Source organism: Mustelus asterias, chromosome 26 (genome assembly GCF_964213995.1).
Source record: "Mustelus asterias chromosome 26, sMusAst1.hap1.1, whole genome shotgun sequence".
NCBI lineage: Eukaryota > Metazoa > Chordata > Chondrichthyes > Carcharhiniformes > Triakidae > Mustelus > Mustelus asterias.
Window position 1 is genome coordinate 16,472,163 of NC_135826.1, and position 19,239 is coordinate 16,491,401.

Here is a 19,239-nt window from a genome sequence, read left to right on the forward strand (position 1 = left end):
TACTGTGAAACAATACTAAAAACAACTTTTATCTTGCATTGTGAAGATACTCTGCTAGGAAAAGGAAGCAAGAAATTGCAACTTTTTGAATCTTTGTAAATCTTAAATCTAGCATACAAAAATCATACAGCATAGGAGCAGGCCATTCAGTCCATTTTGCTTGTGCCAGCTCTCCTTTAGTCCCAAACACCTGTTCTTTCCACAGAGCCATTTTTCCCTCACCTGATGAAGGAGCAGTGCTCCGAAAGCTCGTGATACCAAATAAACCTGTTGGACTTTAACCTGGTGTTGTGAGACTTGTTACAGAACAGGTAAGCTAGTAAATTTCTTTCCCTAAAGGACATTAGTGAACCTGATGGGATTCAGTGACAATCAATGGTAGTTTTATAGTTACCATTACTGAGTCTAGCTTTCAATTTCAGATTTATCACTACACCAGTAGCTCTCCTGTTGTTGTGTAACTTTTATTTAGAAGCACCAATATGTTAATGCTACATTAAAATTTATAAGCTTCAACTTTGATTTCAATTGCTTCTAACATTAGTCAAATAAACACTTTAAACAAGGTCATTGCTACACATCTCAAAATTAAGACTGCCAAGCCAGTGACCAGCATACTCATTAAGTTATGGAAACCAATAAGTAAAACTTTATTAAATATCCCATTTCTGACAAAACATTTAGAGTTGGTTTGGAAAAGAACACCCTGCTTCCTATGTTACAGAATAAAGGATGGTAAGCAATAATGTTTCTCCCCTGCCAACTAACACCACAGTGGTCTGCTGGATTTAATAACTTCCACGAGAACAGAAGAACACACAAGAATTAGGATCGAGTGTAGGCTATATAGTCCCTCAAATATGTTCTGAGATTTGATTAGATCATGGCTGATCTGACTGTGGCCTCAACACTTTCCCGTCCTCCCTTGATTAAATTAATCCTCAAATACATTCAATTACCCAGCTTTTGCTGCTGTCTTGGGAAAATGCTACAGGCTAATGACCTTCTGAGAGAAATTGAATTCTCATCATATCAGTCTGAATGGGAAGCCCCGAATTTTTAAAAATTGTGTTCCCTAGTTCTAGCCCCTCCCACAAGGGGAAACATCCATTCAGCATCTATCCTGTCAAGTCCCTCAGGATCTTGTCTTTCAATAAGATCACCTCTCATTCTGGGTTTAAACCCAACCATCTCTCACAAGATAACCTCTTCATCCCAGGAATCAGTCAGGTGAATATTCCCTGAACTGCTCTAATACAATCAGAATCTTCTTAAGTAAGGAGACCAAGACTCTACACAATACTCCAAATGCAGTCCAAGTACAGCTGCTGCAACAGTTCCCTATTTTTATATTAAGATTCCCCTGGCAATAAACATTGACATTTCATTTGCCTTTCTAATCACTTGCTGCACCTGCATAGCAACATTGCGATTCATGTACCAGGACACCTACATAGAGTTCTGCCGTCTCTCTCCATTCAAATAACATACTGTTTTCCTATTCTTCCTGCCAAAGTGCACAAGTTCACATTTTCCCACATCATATGCCATCTGCCAAAATTTTGCACACTCACTTAACCAATCTAAATCCCTCTGCAGACTCTATCCTCCTGATAACTTACTTTCCTCCCTATGTGTCATCAGCAAATTTAGCAATCATACATTTGGTCACTTCATTCAGGTTATCGATATAGAACAATCACATGTTTGAATACATCATAGTTGTATACAAATAGCGATAATATTGGCACTCAGATAAATTACTTACTTAATTCCTTGGACACTTCAGAAGATCTGGTTTCATTTACTTGAAGTTTGTGCAGTAATTCTGCTACTGTGTGCTGCTTTACCAGGAACAATACTACACAATACCGCTGAAATAAAGAATCAAAGAGAAACAGTTAAATTTAATGGGCAGATACAAACCTTCAAATCAAATGCTAGTTGGATACCTACATTACAAAAACTCATAATCCAACTCTTAATTTGTTATCGTAAGAAATAAACCATTATCCCAAAGGGTCACATACGATGAGGGTTTTACCTTGGCAAAATGTCCCCAAAATATATTTAAATAGTTAGCTCCACGAGATGTCAAATTGAGTAGTGGTGTGATATCAATAGGTCGACATGGCCTTTTTGGTTCTACTCCAGGTTTGTTTGATGAAAAGTAACTCTTAAATTTAAAAAAAAACACAGAAGGTTAAACATTTTTGGTAATAAAATTCAGTGTCAATCAACATTATAAGTTAAGATCGTTGGCGATCATTCTGGCCTTCTAATTATTCAACCTAAAGCCAGAGAATCTTTCATATACAGTCAATATATTTCAATCGTTTGAGAAAACATCACAAATTTTCAGAGTTTCCTCAGGGGAAGAGAGTTTTCTTCACTCATATGGAGCGAAGCAAGGGCGACAAGAGATTAAAAGCAGGAATGGGTTCTCTTTTTATTTTTGTTTCAGGAGCAAAAAGATCATCCCATGAACAGAAATCTCACCTCCAGCACGGAAACAAGGCATTTCCATTCAACTATGTTTCCTCTCACCCCTCTTCACCTGATCTCATCAGCATATCCTGCCAACCAGTAGATAAATGAATGACCCAAGGGAGATCTTGACAGCAATAAGATGGCTTGGGGAAAATGATGGAATAACCTAGCTAAACACAGTGCTTAAAAACAAAAGGTAGTTATAGACCTGCAGCCCATCAGTATGATCCAACTTCAAACCAAAGGTGAAAGATCAGAGTTCTGTCCACTCTACAATCAACCAAGACAAATGAATAAGAGAACCTACAATTGGTGGGGGAATAAATATCCTGCATGCCTCTATACTTTGCTCATGTGATCATTTTTTATGCCTTGATAGTTTGTAACCTGACTGATTTCTTTCCAAACTAGCGAAATAAAAATGCTTTAACTGATAAAACATTATGCAAAATAACCATACAATTTAGCTCTGCCTCACCTCGACCCCTTGGTTTCATTTTATTTAATTTTTTACTGTTCTCTACCTTTTATTTCTTTATTATCTTTCTTCATTTTTCTTCCCCCTGACTCTTTCCCCCTATTTTATACCCTCTTTCTAAATTTTATCTCTCTCCCACCCATTTCCCCACCCACATCTTCATCTGGCACAATTTACCCTCCGATTTCAATTTCTCTGCCGTTTGGCCATTCACACCTTCTATTCTCTCTGTGGACAGCCATTAGCATCCTTTTCCCCTGGTTTCTGTGGCTATGACTCATCTTTCATTCCCTCACCCTGCAGTATCAATATCTCCCACTTTCTATGCCTTTTAACTTTGACAAGGGGTCATCTGGACTCGAAACGTTAGCTCTTTTCTCTCCTTACAGATGCTTCCAGACCTGCTGAGATTTTTCAGCATTTTCCCTTTTGGTCATATAATTTACTAGATGCAGTTTCCAATTTTGAAACTGGCATTTATCCTTGATTAATCAAGTCAATGTGTTAAGCACGACTGAAGTCCAGATTGATGCAGGTAGCTCTTGACTTGCAGAGCTTATCCCTCCTTCTAACTACACTCTCCAGCATGTTACCCACCCAAACAGCTGTGGGGCTGGCAGTCTCCTAAACCTGCGACAAAAACAAAATAATGGATTCTGTAAGTCTGAAACAGGAACAGAAAATACTGCAATTACTCAGCAGATTAGGCAACATTCGGAGAGAAAGAAACCCAATTAATGTTTCAGATTGATGACCTTTTGAACTGAAATGCTAACTCTGTTTCTCTCCAGGTATTGCTTGCCTTGTTGAATATTGATGTGGGGATGTGCCTGATGAAGGGGCAGCGCTCCGAAAGCTTGTGGCTTGTGCTACCAAATAAATCTGTTGGACTTTAAACTGGTGTTGAGAGACTTCTTGCTGAGTGTTACCAGCAATTTTTTCTGCCCAAACCTGCTAGTAACCTCTTAGCTGAAATCCCAATCAGCTCTTGCGCTGAACAGTGACTTACCATCTGTGATATCAAGAGACCTCTAAATCGCTTCCTCTAATTTTTATTTTCCTCTGTCCTCATTCAGTCTCATTGTACATCAAGATAGCACATTTCATTATTAGCACCGAATACTGAACAAGAAAAGCGACAGGGAAAAGCCAGGAAACTACAGACCGGTGAGCCTAACATCAGTGGTGGGTAAGTTGTTGGAGGGGATTCTGAGAGACAGGGACCTACATGCATTTGGAAAGGCAAGGACTGATTAAGGATAGTTAGCACGGCTGTGTGTGTGGGAAATCGTGTCTTACAAATTTGATAGAGTTTTTTGAAGGGGTGACCAAGAAATTAAATGAGGGCAGCGCAGTAGACGTTGTCGACATGGACTTTAGCAAAGGCTTCGACAAGGTCTGAGAATCTCTACAGTGCAGAAGGCGGCCATTCAGCCCGTCGAGTCTACACCAACTCTCTGAAAGAGCATCCCACCCAGACCCTAACCCGTAACCCCACATATTTACCTTTACTAGTTCGCCTGACAGTAAGGGGAAATTTAGCATGACCAGTGCACCTAACCTGCACATCTTTGCACTGTGGGAGGAAACCAGAGCACCAGGAGGAAACCCACGCAGACAGGGGGAGAACGTGCAAACTGCACACAGTCACCCTAGGCCAGCATTGAACCAGAGTCCCTAGCGCTGTGAGGCAGCAGAGCTAACCACTGTGCCACCGTGTTGCCCTCACAAGTATCGCATGGTAGACTGGTCAGTAAGGTTAGGTCACATGTATGCAATTGGCTAGTTTTCCCTGGATCCCAAAATTGGCTTGCCGGCAGGAGACAGAGGGTGGTGGTAGAGGGTTGTTTTTCAGACTGGAGGCCCATGACCAGCGGTGTGCCACAAGGATCGGTGCGGGAGTCCACTGTTGTTTGTCATTTATGTAAACAATTTGGATGAGAATATAGGAGGGATGGTTAGTAAGCTTGCTGATGACACCAAAATTGGTGGTGTAGTGGACAGTGAAGGTTATCTAAGACTGCAACGTGATCTTGATCAAATGGGCCAGCAGGCTGAGGAATGGCAGATGGAGTTTACTTCAGATAAATGCATGGTGTTGCATTTTGGTAAGACAAACCAGGGCAGGACTTACAAAGTCAATGGTAGGGCCCTGGGGAGCGTTGTCAAACAGAAACACCGAAGGGTGTAATTAAATAGTTCCTTGAAAGTGGCGCCAAAGGTGGATAGGGTGGTGAAGAAAGCACTTGGCACACTTGCCTTCATCGGTCAGGCATTGAGTCCAGGAGTTGGGATGTTATGTTACAACTATACAAGACATTGGCAAGGCTGCATTTGGAGTACAGCGTACAATTCTGGTCACCCTGCCATAGGAAGGATGTTATTAAATTTATTTGGGCCGCACAGTGCACAGTGGTTAGCACTGGGCTGCCTCATAATGCCAGGGACCTAGGTTCGATTCCCAGCTTGGGTCACTATATATGTGGAGTCTGCACATTCTCCTTGTGTCTGCGTGGGTTTCCTCCGGTTCCCTCCCACAGTCCAAAGATGTGCAGGTTAGGTTGATTGGCCATGGTAAATTACTCCTTAGTGTCAGGGGGCTAGCAGGGTAAATACGTGGGGCTACAGGGATAGAGATGGGTGGGATTATGGTCGGTGCAGACTCGATGGGTTGAATGGCCTCCTTGTGCACTGTAGGGATTCTGTGATTCTATTCTATGAAACTGGAAAGATTGCAAAAAAGATTTTCAAGGATGTTACTGGGACTGGAAGGTTTGAATTATAAGGAGAGGTTGGATAGGCTGAGACTTTTTTCCCTAGAGCTTGGAGGATGAGGGGTGACCCGATAGAGATTTATAAAATCATGAGGGGCATGGATAAGGTGAATGATCAAGGTCTTTTCCCCAGGGTGGGGGAGTCCAAAGCAAGAGGGCATAGGCTTAAGGTGAGAGGGGAAAGATTTAAAAGGAACCTTTTCCCTAAAAGGGCAATCTTTTCACACAGAGGGTGGTGCATATATGGAATGAGCTGTCAGAGGAAGTGGTAGAGGCAGGTACAATTACAACATTTAAAAGACATTTGGACTACAACCATCTTCCTATGTACGAGGTATGACTCCAAACAGCAGAGAGTTTGCCCCCGATATCTATTGATTCCAGTTTTGCTAGGGCTCCTAGATGCCACATTTGGTCGAACGCAGCCTTGGATAGGAAAGGTTTAGAGGGATATGGGCCAAACGCAGGCAAATGGGGATAGCTCAGTTTAGGAAATCTGGTCAGCGCGGACGAGTTGGGCCAAAGGGGCAGTTTCTATGTTGTATATCTCTATGACTATATAACTTTTTAAAAAAAATTCATTCATGGGACATGGGCGTCACTGGCTGACTAGCATTTATTGCCCATCCCTAGTTGCCCTCGAGAAGATGGTGGTGAGCCGCCTTCTTGAATTGCTGCAGTCCATGTGCTGTGGGTTGACCCACAATGCCGTTAGCGAGGGAATTCCAGGATTTTGACCCAACGACTTCGAAGGAACGGCGATATATTTCCAAGTCAGGATGGTGAGTGGCTTGGAGGGGAACTTGCAGGTGGTGGTGTTCCCATGTATCTGCTGCCCTTGTCCTTCTAGATGGAAGTGGTCGTGGGTTTGGAAGGTGCGTCTAAGGATCTTTGGTGAACTTCTACAGTGCATCTTGTAGATAGTATACACTGCTGCTACTGAGCGTCGGTGGATTTTTCTGGATTTGTGGCCAATCAAGAAGCTGCTTTGTCCTGGATGGTGTCAAGCTTCTTGAGTGTTGTTGGAGCTGCACCCATCCAGGCAAGTAGGGAGCATTCCATCACACTCCTGACTTGTGCCTTGTAGATGGTGGATAGGCTTTGGGGAGTCAGGTGATGAGTTACTCGCTGCAGTATTCCTAGCCTCTGACCTGCTGTTGTAGCCACTGTGTTTATGTGGCAAATCCAGTTGAGTTTCTGATCAATGGTAACCATTGACAGTGGGGGATTCAGTGATGGTAACACCATTGAATGTCAAGGGGCGGTGGTTAGAGTGTCTCTTAGTGATGATGGTCATTGCCTGGCATTCGTGTGGCGTGAATGTTATTTGCCATTTGTCAGCCCAAGCCTGGATATTGTCCAGATCTTGCTGCATTTGAACATGGACTGCTTCAGCATCTGAGGAGTCATAAATGGTGCTGAACATTGTGCAATCATCAGAGAACATCTCCACTTCTGACCCTGTGACAGAGGGAAGGACATTGATGAAGCAACTGAAGATGATTGGGCCTAGGACACTACCCTGAGGGACTCCTGCAGAGATGTCCTGGAGCTGAGATGACTGACCCTTCACAACTACAACCATCTTCCTATGTACCAGTTATGACTCCAAACAGCAGAGAGTTTGCCCGATATCTATTGATTCCAGTTTTGCTCGGGAACGCAGCTTTGATGTCAAGGGCTGTCACTCTCACCTCACCTCTGGAATTTAGCTCTTTCATCCATGTTTGAACTATAATTCTACTGACATCACATGAATACTTCTAATTTCCAATCACTTCAGCTTCATCATCACTTAAATCCCCATGTTCAATTTCAAATATTTTTTACTTTTAGAAGAAATCCATCAGCCCATTACTGGCACCTACTAAAATAACTACTTTCTACTAAAATATTACATGATCAGTCAATCTGCTAAATTAACTGCCATGTCTCTGCGTTTGACATTCTCAATGCTATCCACCCCCATCTTCAACAGGCATGCTGGCTTCTGTGCATTTAGCATACAATGGGTCTATTCATCCATTCTGATGAAAAAAATCATCCAACACTGTCACCAAATCCACCGTGTATCTCAATATCTTTTCCCCCCACATTCCCTCTTCTTTCAGTAATGACACCACAATACTCTAACTTCAAACTCCATTCCCCATTCTGTTCTCAAAACTAATCTCTTGAAAGCAACCTCCTATTCTCAACTGCTTTCCAACCAACTTTCTCTCTAGGCCTGATACCAGTGAAAAACTGCTTTGCTCCTCTTCAAAATTCTGGTCAGTCTCATTAAAAATGCAGCCTCGATTCTGCTACCTCTCCCATCAATCTGGCTGTTCTTTCTCTTTAAAAGTCCTTGAAACATGTATTAATGCTAAACTACTCGCTCACTTCTAACATTCTCTATTCAAATATAGTTAATCTGGTTTTTAGGGACTCAGCACCAATGAGTCTTACATAACTTTTAGCAATTCAATCAATCATTAAACTCCCTTCAACCAGCCTCCCATCTGTCCACGTTTCCCGCTGCCTCGGCAAAGTAGCCAGCATAATTAAGGACCCCACGCATCATGGACGTTCTCTCTTTCATCATCTTCCTTCGGGAAAAGATACAAAAGTCTGAGGTCATATACCAACTGATTCAAGAACAGCTTCTTCCCTGCTGCTGTCAGACTTTTGAATGGACCACCTTGCATTAAGTTGATCTTTCTCTACACCCTAGCTATGACTGTAACACTACATTCTGCATTCTCTCGTTTCCTTCTCTATGAACTGTATGCTTTGTTGGTATAGCTCGCAAGAAACAATACTTTTTACTGTATGCTAATACATGTGACAATAATAGATCAAATCAAAAAATTACTTCTCCTTGTTGATCCTCTCTATGGCATTATTCTGCTTCGTCTAATGAGGTTAGCACATCTTCTGAATGTGGTTAGCACATCTTTTACCCAGTTTCAGCAATTTACCCAAAAGCACGAGTGCCCAAATCGGGCCCCCTGGCAGTGCCAGCCTCTGCCCCTGGCACTGCCCAAGGGGCAAAGTGCCAATGCCCTGGGGGCACATTGGCACTGCCTATCCGGCATGTGGCAGTGCCAAGGGGGTGGGATAGCAATCGGGTGGCCATCAGTGCGGGGCCACTGCGCATGTGCCGATCTCGGCACTGACAGGTCGGCGCATGTGCAGTGGCACACTCAAGTGTTATGCTGACAGCCTCTCCAGTGGCGATAGACCCCGCCTCCTGGTTTTTAATAATATTCATGCTGGTGGCCTCTGCAGTGCACAGAGTGTGGGAGATTCTTCTCTGGACTCCCACAAAAAAAAAACAGGGTGAATTACTCCAGTTTTCATACAAATCGACACTTGGAACATTTTTGGGAGAATTCCAAATATCCACTACCTGACTATACCTTCGCACCTTTCTTGTACCTTCTTGCCATGTGCATGAGCCAGAACTTTTGCCAACTGAATATTAGCAAGATGAAACCATCCTTTGGAATAGATGTTAAATTGAGGCCATGTCTACCTTCATGTGGAACTCCAGTTTGTCTCTATTATTTCAGTTTTTTTAAAGCAAAATACTTGAATATTACTGAGACGGACAGGTTGCTGTCCCTCTTATTTGAAGGCCTAAAATGCACGTGAAAGTATGATCTGTTTTTTATTTAAGAGGAAGTTAGATATGTACTTGAGGGAGAAGAAACAGAAGCAAAAGCTGATAGTTAAGTAGATTGAAGCATAGTACTCACCATTAGTCTGCATTGGTTCTGGATTTGACATGATTTAAAGTTTTGAAGTTTATTTGTGTCACAATTATGCATATGATTATTTATGATTATGCTTTCAGTTACAGAATTATAGAATCCTGACAGTGCAGGAGGCCATTTGGCCTATCGAGCCTGCACTGACCACAATCCCACCCAGACCCTACCCCCGTAACCCCACATATTTACCCTGCCAGTCCCCCTGACACTAAGGGGCAATTTTCCATGGCCAATCAACCTAGCCCGCAGATCTTTGGAGTGTGGGCGGAAACTCACACAGACATGGCAAACTCCACACAGACAGTGACAATTAACATTGTGCAGAGAGTCTGACTGCATTGATTTTTTACCTGATCAGGAACAGAGCCACTAACGTTTTTAGTGGCCAATTTTTAAATATTTTCAGTACGTGTCATGATCCTGCATCCGTGATGCTGAAATTAGGAATAAGCATCTTCTATAAAAACCCAAACACATGACTATTATCAATGAGACAGCAGATGTTACTCACTAGATGTTACGGAGGCTTGTGATAAAACTACTGTATTTTTATCTAATGCTGTTATTTTGTTTTAATTTGACACAAATTAGCAACTTCACTCAGAGGCCACATAGTAGGCGGTGTGAAAAATGGAGAAGCTGTCTCACTGCTGCAGTAGAGAATACTCTTCCGGAGATTAGGTCAATGGTATATTGTTGGGCATAATGGATTAAACTACAAGTGCAATTAGCTGTGCTAGACTGAGATGGGATCGTTTGTTGTTAACACTGATGTGTCTGATATAGAAAAAATTGCAAATTCTAACAAACATTTGTCAGCTTGATCGACACAAAAGTGTCAGGTAATTTACAATGAAAATTCAAGTAGTTGTGCAAAGGGAATTCAGGGGCAATTCTGTCCTGAAGCTGTGTTGTCTTTCTGATAACAGGTTTGAGAGGGGTTCAAATGCAGTTTTTAAATCAGCTGGATAAACAAACAAAAGGAGCAAGAAATAGGAGCATGATTATTGTGTAAAAGGCTCATGGGGACATGGCCACTATGGATCAGATGGGCCGAATGCTGTTTGTACACTCTATTATTCAATGTAAAGTGTTTTGGAATGCACTGAGATTGTGAAAGACACAACATAAATGCAAATATGTCTCTTTTTATGCAGTTTCCACCCCAATATTTATTCATACTGACATACTCCACTCCACTCTTCCAGCTGCACACTCAGGTACAACTCGACAGTACACTAGCTGGGTGCTGGACCTCAAAACTAATATTTCCATTTCACCCAACAACCTTGTATTCCCAAACCCAATTCTTCCACTCGCTCCATGCCCACTAACATCAATCAAGATTGCTTGTTCACTCTATCCTGCTACTGATGCTTCCTCTATAAGTGCTGTTTGCTGCATGTGGCAGGCTTGCTGCACTGGTCCAAATCACATACAAGTCACGTTTGCAGAGTTTCTGAGCAAGCTCTCCAGTTAGGAGCAGAAGTTAACAGTGGCTACCCACAATCATTTCAAATAGAATCCTTACAGCTGGATGATCATCTCATCTGATTGGACTGAAATCAAACCCTGGTTCCAGTGGTAAAGTCTCAAACCCATCAGTTCCCTTTCATTCTGATCCTACATGGTACAGAAACAGTCGCTAATTACAAAACTCCTAGCACTAGAAAGCATTCAGTGATAACCAAACAATTCGTCTATTACAAACTTGCTGTGCTTTACAATTTGTGGCTTGCAAGATATGTTCTTGTTGATCCTGATCCCAGAAAGAGAGAGAGAGACAGAAAGAAAGAGGGAGGGTGAGCAAAGTTGAAAAGATGAGGGTCGCCAGGGGCAGGTGTGGAGAATAAATGTGAACTATAAAAATGGCAGACGACATGGTAACAGCATAAGAAAATTATAGACCACAGCTTTCCATTAGGGACCGTGATTGTTTCCCCTACTATTACTAGCAGATTGTTTCCACCCTACTGTTTCTGCTAAATACTGGTGACTAAAATAATTTGATTTTGCATATAAAAGTCTCCGTTTTTCAAGTTTCAGTACCAAATTTTAAAATTTGCTTGCCTTGTCCTCGTATACAATAAGATAGCACCAGCTTACCGTAAAAGGACACACTCTTGAGTTTACTTTTATTGACAGGTAGGGAGGATACTGGTCTTCTTGAATAATTGTTGTATTTGAGTGGCAAATCCTTAAAAATAAAAAAAATATATTAATCCTTTGTTGAAAATAAGAATTCCCTACCACTACCATCATCACACCTCTTCTTTAAGGGACCAAATTCTCGACTGTAGTTCTTTTCAATACCGGTCTGTTCTCTTCAGATGCCAAGAGATGCTATTCCAACACTAGTTTTTATCTTTGCCAGAGTCTGAATATGCCTCAATTTAACATGCTGATTCCAGCATTATGGCCGAGAGCTAGAGCTAGAGGAATTTGCCTATAAAAAAAAAACTGTTGATTGTACCCACCAGATTCCAAAATTTCATTTGAAAGGCCAAAGTTCTGTCACCAGGTACCAAGAAAACACACAATAGTTGCCTATATTGTATTACAATAAAACTATGAACACAGTCTGCCTACATATTTGAGGTACAGGGGAGGAAGAGAAAAAGAGAGAAAAACGAGTATAGAAAATGCAAGTCTGACCATTACTAGATTTAGTATCTTGTGACCCTCGGCTAGTGCTCAACACATCAACATACATATAATTATCCTTCCCTTCAAATATAATGCGAAAACCAACCAAGATCCAGTTCATTATTGGCTCCACTTATTGTGAATAGACCACCTTCATTCTGGACTATTTTTAGTCACCTATCGTCAGACTATGTTGGACCAATTTTTTTGATCAAGACTGCCAACATTGCTACCCTATCTCTGCTTGCAACTCAAGACTCCCAAATAACAGGAGTGTTTAGGAACACAGGAAACATGTATTAAAATCTGCTCTGCACAGGTGCTGCTTTCCCATTACAAATCTGGGGCATTCTTAAAACAGCATAGGCTTCAGTTGCTCATGGTCGAAAAGGACTGTGGCTTCTCATTACATTTGTTAAACTGAACTAGCCATTAAATAGATTACGTATGTCTAGTTACATTGGCAGTCTTAAGTATTGTGCACATTTCCTGTGCCACACATCCTTTATTACTTTCCCCATCCCATTTTCTTGGTTAGACACCATTATTTATAAAACAATGTATTGGTGGGCTTGAGTGATTAGCATCACAGGAAATCTGCTGGTATATTACAATGATGGGGAGATGCTGGCGTTGGACTGGGGTAAACACAGTAAGACGTCTCACAACACCAGGTTAAAGTCCAATAGGCTTATTTGGTAGCACAATCCACTAGCTTTCGGAGCGCTGCCCCTTCATCCGGTGAGTGGCAGTTCTGTTCACAAACAGGGCATATAAGTGTCTTTATATGCCCTGTTTGTGAACAGAACTCCCACTCACCGGATGAAGGGGCAGCGCTCCGAAAGCTAGTGGCTTGTGCTACCAAATAAACCTGTTGGACTTTAACCTGGTGTTGCGAGACTTCTTATGGTATATTACAAAACAGCAACTTGCATTTATTTAGCATTTTTAACTTAAAAAAATGTCCCAAGATGCTTCAGAGAAGCAGACAAAAATTATTAGGATGGGAAGTGTTAGTTTTTGACACTTCTTTAAAAAAAAATCATACATGGGCCGTGAGCATCACTGGCAAGGCCAGCATTTACTACCCCCAAGAAGGTGATGATGAGCAATCTTCTGGAATTACTGCAGTTAACATGGTGAAGATACACCCACAGTGCTGAGTGAGGGAGTTCCAGGATTTTGACTCAGTGAAGGTGAAGTCATGTCGATATAGTTCCAATTGAGGATGGCGAGTGACTCGGAGGAGAAATTGGAGTTGGTAACATTCCCACCCACCATGTCCCCCTAAGTCGTAAAAACTGATAGCTTGTAAGGTGCTGTTGAAGAAGCCCTGATGATTTGCTAGTGTACTATGCACCCACAGTGCCCCTGCGGTGGAAGGAGTGAATGTTTAAAGTAGCGGATCAGGTGTCAATTAAACCAGTTTTTCATAGAATCCCTACAGTGCAGAAGGAGGCCATTCGGCCCATCAAGTCTGTACCGACCACAATCCCACCCAGGCCTTATTCCCGTAACCCCACATCTTTACCCTGCTAATCCCCTGATGCTAGGGTCAATTTAGCATGACCAATCAACCTAACTGGCACATCTTTGGACTGTGGGAGGAAACCGGAGCACCCGGAGGAAACCCATGCAGACAAGGGGAGAATGTGCAACTCCACACAGACAATGACCTGAGGCCGGAATTGAACCCGGGTCCTTGGCGCTGTGAAGCGGCAATACTAACCACTGTGCCACCCTGGGATATCTCTGTGCTGTCATTTTGAAAGAGCTATCCATCCAGTCACATTATTTGCTCTTTCCCCATTGTCCTGCAAATATTTTCCTTGTAAAACTACACCCAATTTCCTTTTGAAATTTGTTACTGAATTTGGTAGTTGCAGGATGGGGAGCAGGAAAATTCCAGCCAGTTAATTCACTAGCTCAAAATATTAATGGCACCTACAACTGCTTTGTTTAGTGACCAGTATTTAGACTTCCACAAAACAAGAGATGGCCATTCAGCCCTTGAGCCAGTTCTGCCACTAAATTAATCATGACTTATTTAACTCTTTATCAGCCTTATTCTCAATATCAGTCAATAAAATAAAAGCCCAATTTTGAAATTTAAACTGACCTAATCTCAATTGCTTTGAGTGAAGTTGTTCTAGATTTCCATTACTTTGTGTGTGTGCAGAAGTGCTTATTAATATCAGCTCTAAACAACCTATATGGCCAAGGCTTTGCAAAGCATTAAAAAAAATACATTTCAACCAGGTTCTGTACTGTTATACACAGAAATGTATCACTTGTCACTGACTCATCTTTCATTCCCTCACTCTACAGTATAAATATCTCCCACTTTGTGCCTTTTAGCTTTGACAAAGGGCAACGTGGACTCGAAACGTCAGCTCTTTTCTCTCCTTACAGATGCTGCCAGACCGCTGAGATTTCCCAGCATTTTCTCTTTTGACCATAGAATCCCTGCAGTGCAGGAGTCCATTCAGCCCAACAAATCTGCACTGATTTTCCGAAAGAGCATCTTCCACCTCCCACCCAAGGTATTGCAATGAAAACACAGAAGACCAGAATATCCACCAGTAGCAACATTATACCCATCCCACGTAAAACCAAAAACAGAAAGAAGCTATTTTTCCCTTCCTCAAATTTCCATTCCTAATCAAAACCTGACAACATTGCCCTTCATACCCCAAAACAAACTGAACTGGACTGAAAACAGTGTAAACTATGTAAACTTCAGTCTTTCTACAATAAGCTTGCTGAATTAGGAACCTAAAAAAAAATGCAATCAGGAAGAAACAGGTACAGCAGGCAACAGAGACACTAGTATTTGGATTTAAGAAGATCAGGCCTTGGAGACTGCGCAGCTTAGATAAGATTGCTCTTGGTGTTCCAGCATGCAAAGTACAAACATCTTTTTTCTGGAAGATTGACTGTAAGGCCTTGCAAGTATTGCTACGAAATTTACATGATCTATTAGATACTTTATATTTAAATATCACATTTAGTAAATTAAAAAAGTGTTGAGATATCTGTAGAGCAAATAAATGTTGCTTGTATACACTCAGCAGGAATTCAACTTGCTGTGGCTAGGATTACATTTGAAATATTTTACATTTCATTATAACTCCAAGCTATGTGCTTCTGAAAATTATCATTTTGCTTACCTCAACTGTACTTGAATGGACTGCACACCATTCTTTGAACATCTTGAAGAAAATAAAGTTAGATTTAATGTTTTATAGCAATGTCTGTGCAAAAAGTAAATATCAGGCACATCTGAAAATGCACTGTCCATTCCATCGAAATAAAAGACATAGAATGATCTTGTGAGAGGTCGGTGATTGTAACGCACCTTCCCCTCAATCAGTGGTATTCAACAGAAGTGTTACTTTGTCTCTGGCATTGATTCACAGCTTTCCCATTTCAGGATGCTCACAAGCATACAAGGACCAGTTATGACCTTGAACGAGGTTGGCAAGTAATTCTGCACTAAATCAGTACATTGCAGGTGCCCCAACTGATCTTCTCAAGTTCTCTTGATTGAGGAACCAATCCTTTAGATTGGAAAAATGGATGTTACTCTGCTATTTGACTAGATTGTTTTCTGGCAACTGGATTGGTTGCTGGGATGAGAGGGTTATCCTACAATGAGAGGCTAAGTAAACCGTGTCTATACTCTCTGGGAGCTAATTTCATTGAAACATACAAGATTCTTAAGGAGCTTGACAGGGTAGACACCCTTGATTGGGAAACTAGAACATGGGGGCATAAGCTCACAGTAACAGTCAATCATTTAGGAGAGAGAGAGAGATGAGGAGAAATGTCTTCGGTGTGAATCTTTGGAATTGCTGACGCCAGAAGATTCTGGAGACCATCACTGAACATATTCAAGGCTGGGATAGATTTTTGATCTCTGAGAATTAAAGGATATAGGAAACAGGCAAGGAAGCAGAGTTGACACAAAAGATCAGCCATATTTGTTTTGAAGGCAGAGCAGGCATCAGGGGCCGTATAGACTACACCTTCTCCTTAGTTAAGGAAGGTGAAAGAGGGAAACCATGGAATAATAGACCAGATAGTCATCAGTTGTCTGGAAATTCCAATAGTTAAGGATAGAGTGACTGGAGACCTTAAATTTTCAACTGATCAGAGACAGCCAGCATCAACTTGCAAAGGATTGATCAAGCCTGATAAATCTCAGTGAATCTTTTGAACAGGTGACACAAGTAGTGGACAAGACATGCTATTTCTATGGATTTCCAGAAAATATTTGATAAAGTCCCACATAAGCAAAGGTTAGCTGAAGTTGAAACCCGTGGGTTTAAGGGGAAATTACTGACATAGTTAAAATATTGGCTGAACAGAAGGAGAGAATAGGGGCAACACTCTAATTGGCAGGATGTGACCAGTGGCATCCCACAGGTATCTTTGGGGACCTGATCACTGTATTTATTAACGACTTAGATGCTGGGACAAGGAGTCACATATCCAAGTTTGTTGATGACACAATAGATAGGTCCTCATAATTGGAAGTGAATGGGCAATACTGTGGCAAATGAATTTCAATATAGGCAAGTTGAGGTAATCAATTTTGGACATAAAAATTATAAATCAGCAGGGGGCTTTCAAAATGTTGGAAACATAGCAGTAATGGAAATCCAAAGAGACAAAGGGATTCTATGTCATGGACAGGTACAAAATATAATCAGAAAGATTAATGGAATACTGGCCTATAGAATACAAGGAATAGGGGCAGCACGGTGGCACAGTGGTTAGCACTGCTGCCTCACACCGCCAGGCATCTGGGTTCAATTCCCGCCTCAGATCGCTGTCTGCGTGGAGTTTGCACATTCTCCCTGTGTCTGCGTGGGTTTCCTCTGGGTGCTCCGGTTTCCTCCCACAGTTCAAAGATGTGCGGGTTAGGTTAATTGGCCATGCTAAATTGACCATAGTGTCAGGGGATTAGCAGGGTAAATATGTGGAATTACGGGAATAGGGCTTGGGTAGGATTGTGGTTGGTGCAGACTTGGTGGGCCGAATGGCCTCCTTCTGCACTGTAGGGATCCTATTCTATGAATTAGAAGTCATGCTACAGCTATAAGGCTCTGGCTAGACCATACACGAAGTACTGCAGTCTGTTCTTGGCACCATATCTTAGAAAGGACATACTAGCCTCGGAAAGAGGGCAGGGTAGATTTACTGGAAAGATACTGGAAATCCAAGGGTCAAATTACAAAGAGATTTTACACAAAATAGGGAATTTAGAAGATTAAGAAGTGATTTGTTTGAAGTTTTCAAGATATTCAGGGGAAGTGATAGGGTAGAGAGAAACCATTTATGCTGCTTGGGGAAATCTCGGACAAGGGGACATAGCCTAAAAATTAGGACCATGCCTTGCAGAAGTGAAGTTAGGAAATACTTTTACATGCAAAGGGTGGTAGAAGTCTGGAACTCTTCCTCCACTGACAGTTGGTGAGGAGTCAAATGATATTTTTAAATCCGAGGCGGTAGCATAGTGGTATTGGCCACTGGACTAGTAATCCTGAAAACCAGGGCAAGATCCGAGGACCTAGGTTCAAATTCCACCATGGCAGATGGTGAAATCTGAATTGAATAAAATTCTGGAATTAAGAATGTATTGATGACCATGAAACCATTGTCAATTGTCGTAAAACCCCATCTGGTTCACTAATGTCCTTTAGGGAAGGAAATCTTCTGTCCTTAACCAGTCTGGCCTACATGTGACTCCAGACCCATAGTAATGTGGTTGATTCTCAAATGGAGGGCAGTCAGGGATGGTGTAACCAGCAACACCTACATCCAGTGAATGAATAAAAGCAAAACTCTGTTAATTAAAAAGTATTGAGGGATCTATGGGGAGGCAATGGCTCAGAGGTATTATCACTGGACTATTAATCCACAAATTTAGCTACTGTTCTGGGGACCAGGGTTCAAATCCCACCACGGCAGGTGGTAGAACTTGAATTCAATAAAACATCTGGAATTAAGAATCTGCTGATGACCATGAAACCATTGTCGATTGTTGTAAAAACACATCTGGTTCACTAATGTCCTTTAGGGAAGGAAGACTCCTTACCTGGTCTGGCCTATGTGACTCCAGAGCCACAGCAATGTGGTTGACTCTCAGCTGCCCTCGGGCAACTAGGGATGGACAATAAATGCTGGCCAGCCAGCGATGACCATGTCCCATGAATGAATTTTTTAAAAATCTGGAGCATAGATGGGTATGTGAAGTTAGGTCACAGGTCAGTCATGATCTCACAATGTCAGAACAGATTTTGGATTAAATGAACTACTCCTGTTCCTATATCTGCTGACTTATGTGCAAGTTCTTTCCTTCATTCAATTAATGAAGTCATCCTGCGCCATAAACATATTGCCAGAGGATATGCTGTTGCTTTTAAGTTGGGAGGCTGAGGACAGCAGAGGGAAAAAATGAAAAGAACATTTATAGAACTCCATCCTATGGAATCAAAAGACTAACTGAACAATTTCTACCAGAATTTTATCAGAACATTTACTTTTTTAAAGAAATATGCTAGCACACTGTAATGAAAATATTGAATGAGTTGGACAAAAGTGTTTACTTACCCAGCGATAATCTGTTCCCTCTGTTTATCAGTTAACGTAAAACTGAACTGATTTTCTTGAATCCTCTCACTGGTGGTTGGGACTAAAAAAAAAGAGTCAGTAACTCAAATATTCTATACTACAACTGAACATAACAAATGCAGCATGGCAAGACAGATTAATGAGTCCTTCTTTTGTATAAGCATGTACCGTATACACTTAACTAGAGTCGAGATAGAATAAAATATCTTAGTTCATAAATGTACCACTGAAATGCCAAATTTCCCCGCATTTAGCCAGGAAACACCAAGAATATGCAACGCTTGCAGTGCAGAAGGAACATTATACCGCCAAAGAATTCAACGATTTCAGAATAAGTTAAACTGTCCAAACCCTAAAAGCCAATACATAGTTAGGATTTAAATTATACAACTCCCCTGAACAAAAGTTTAGAAATACAGTAGAAGTGCTAGAATTCATATCATATCTGCACACAAAT

General features: G+C 41.5%; 1 protein-coding gene across 3 annotated transcripts in view; it reads right to left on the bottom strand.

Moving 5' to 3' along the window:
* LOC144479481 (E3 SUMO-protein ligase PIAS4-like) overlaps positions 1-19,239 on the bottom strand; it is an 82,806-nt gene that overhangs the window by 21,102 nt on the left and 42,465 nt on the right. For all 3 annotated transcript variants that reach the window (XM_078198194.1, XM_078198196.1, XM_078198195.1), the window contains 5 exons: positions 18,762-18,843; positions 15,314-15,355; positions 11,604-11,694; positions 2,045-2,176; positions 1,769-1,874 (listed from right to left, as the gene is read on the bottom strand). In XM_078198194.1, the coding sequence (XP_078054320.1) occupies positions 1,769-1,874; positions 2,045-2,176; positions 11,604-11,694; positions 15,314-15,355; positions 18,762-18,843 (453 nt within the window). The remainder of the gene's footprint in view (positions 1-1,768; positions 1,875-2,044; positions 2,177-11,603; positions 11,695-15,313; positions 15,356-18,761; positions 18,844-19,239) is intronic.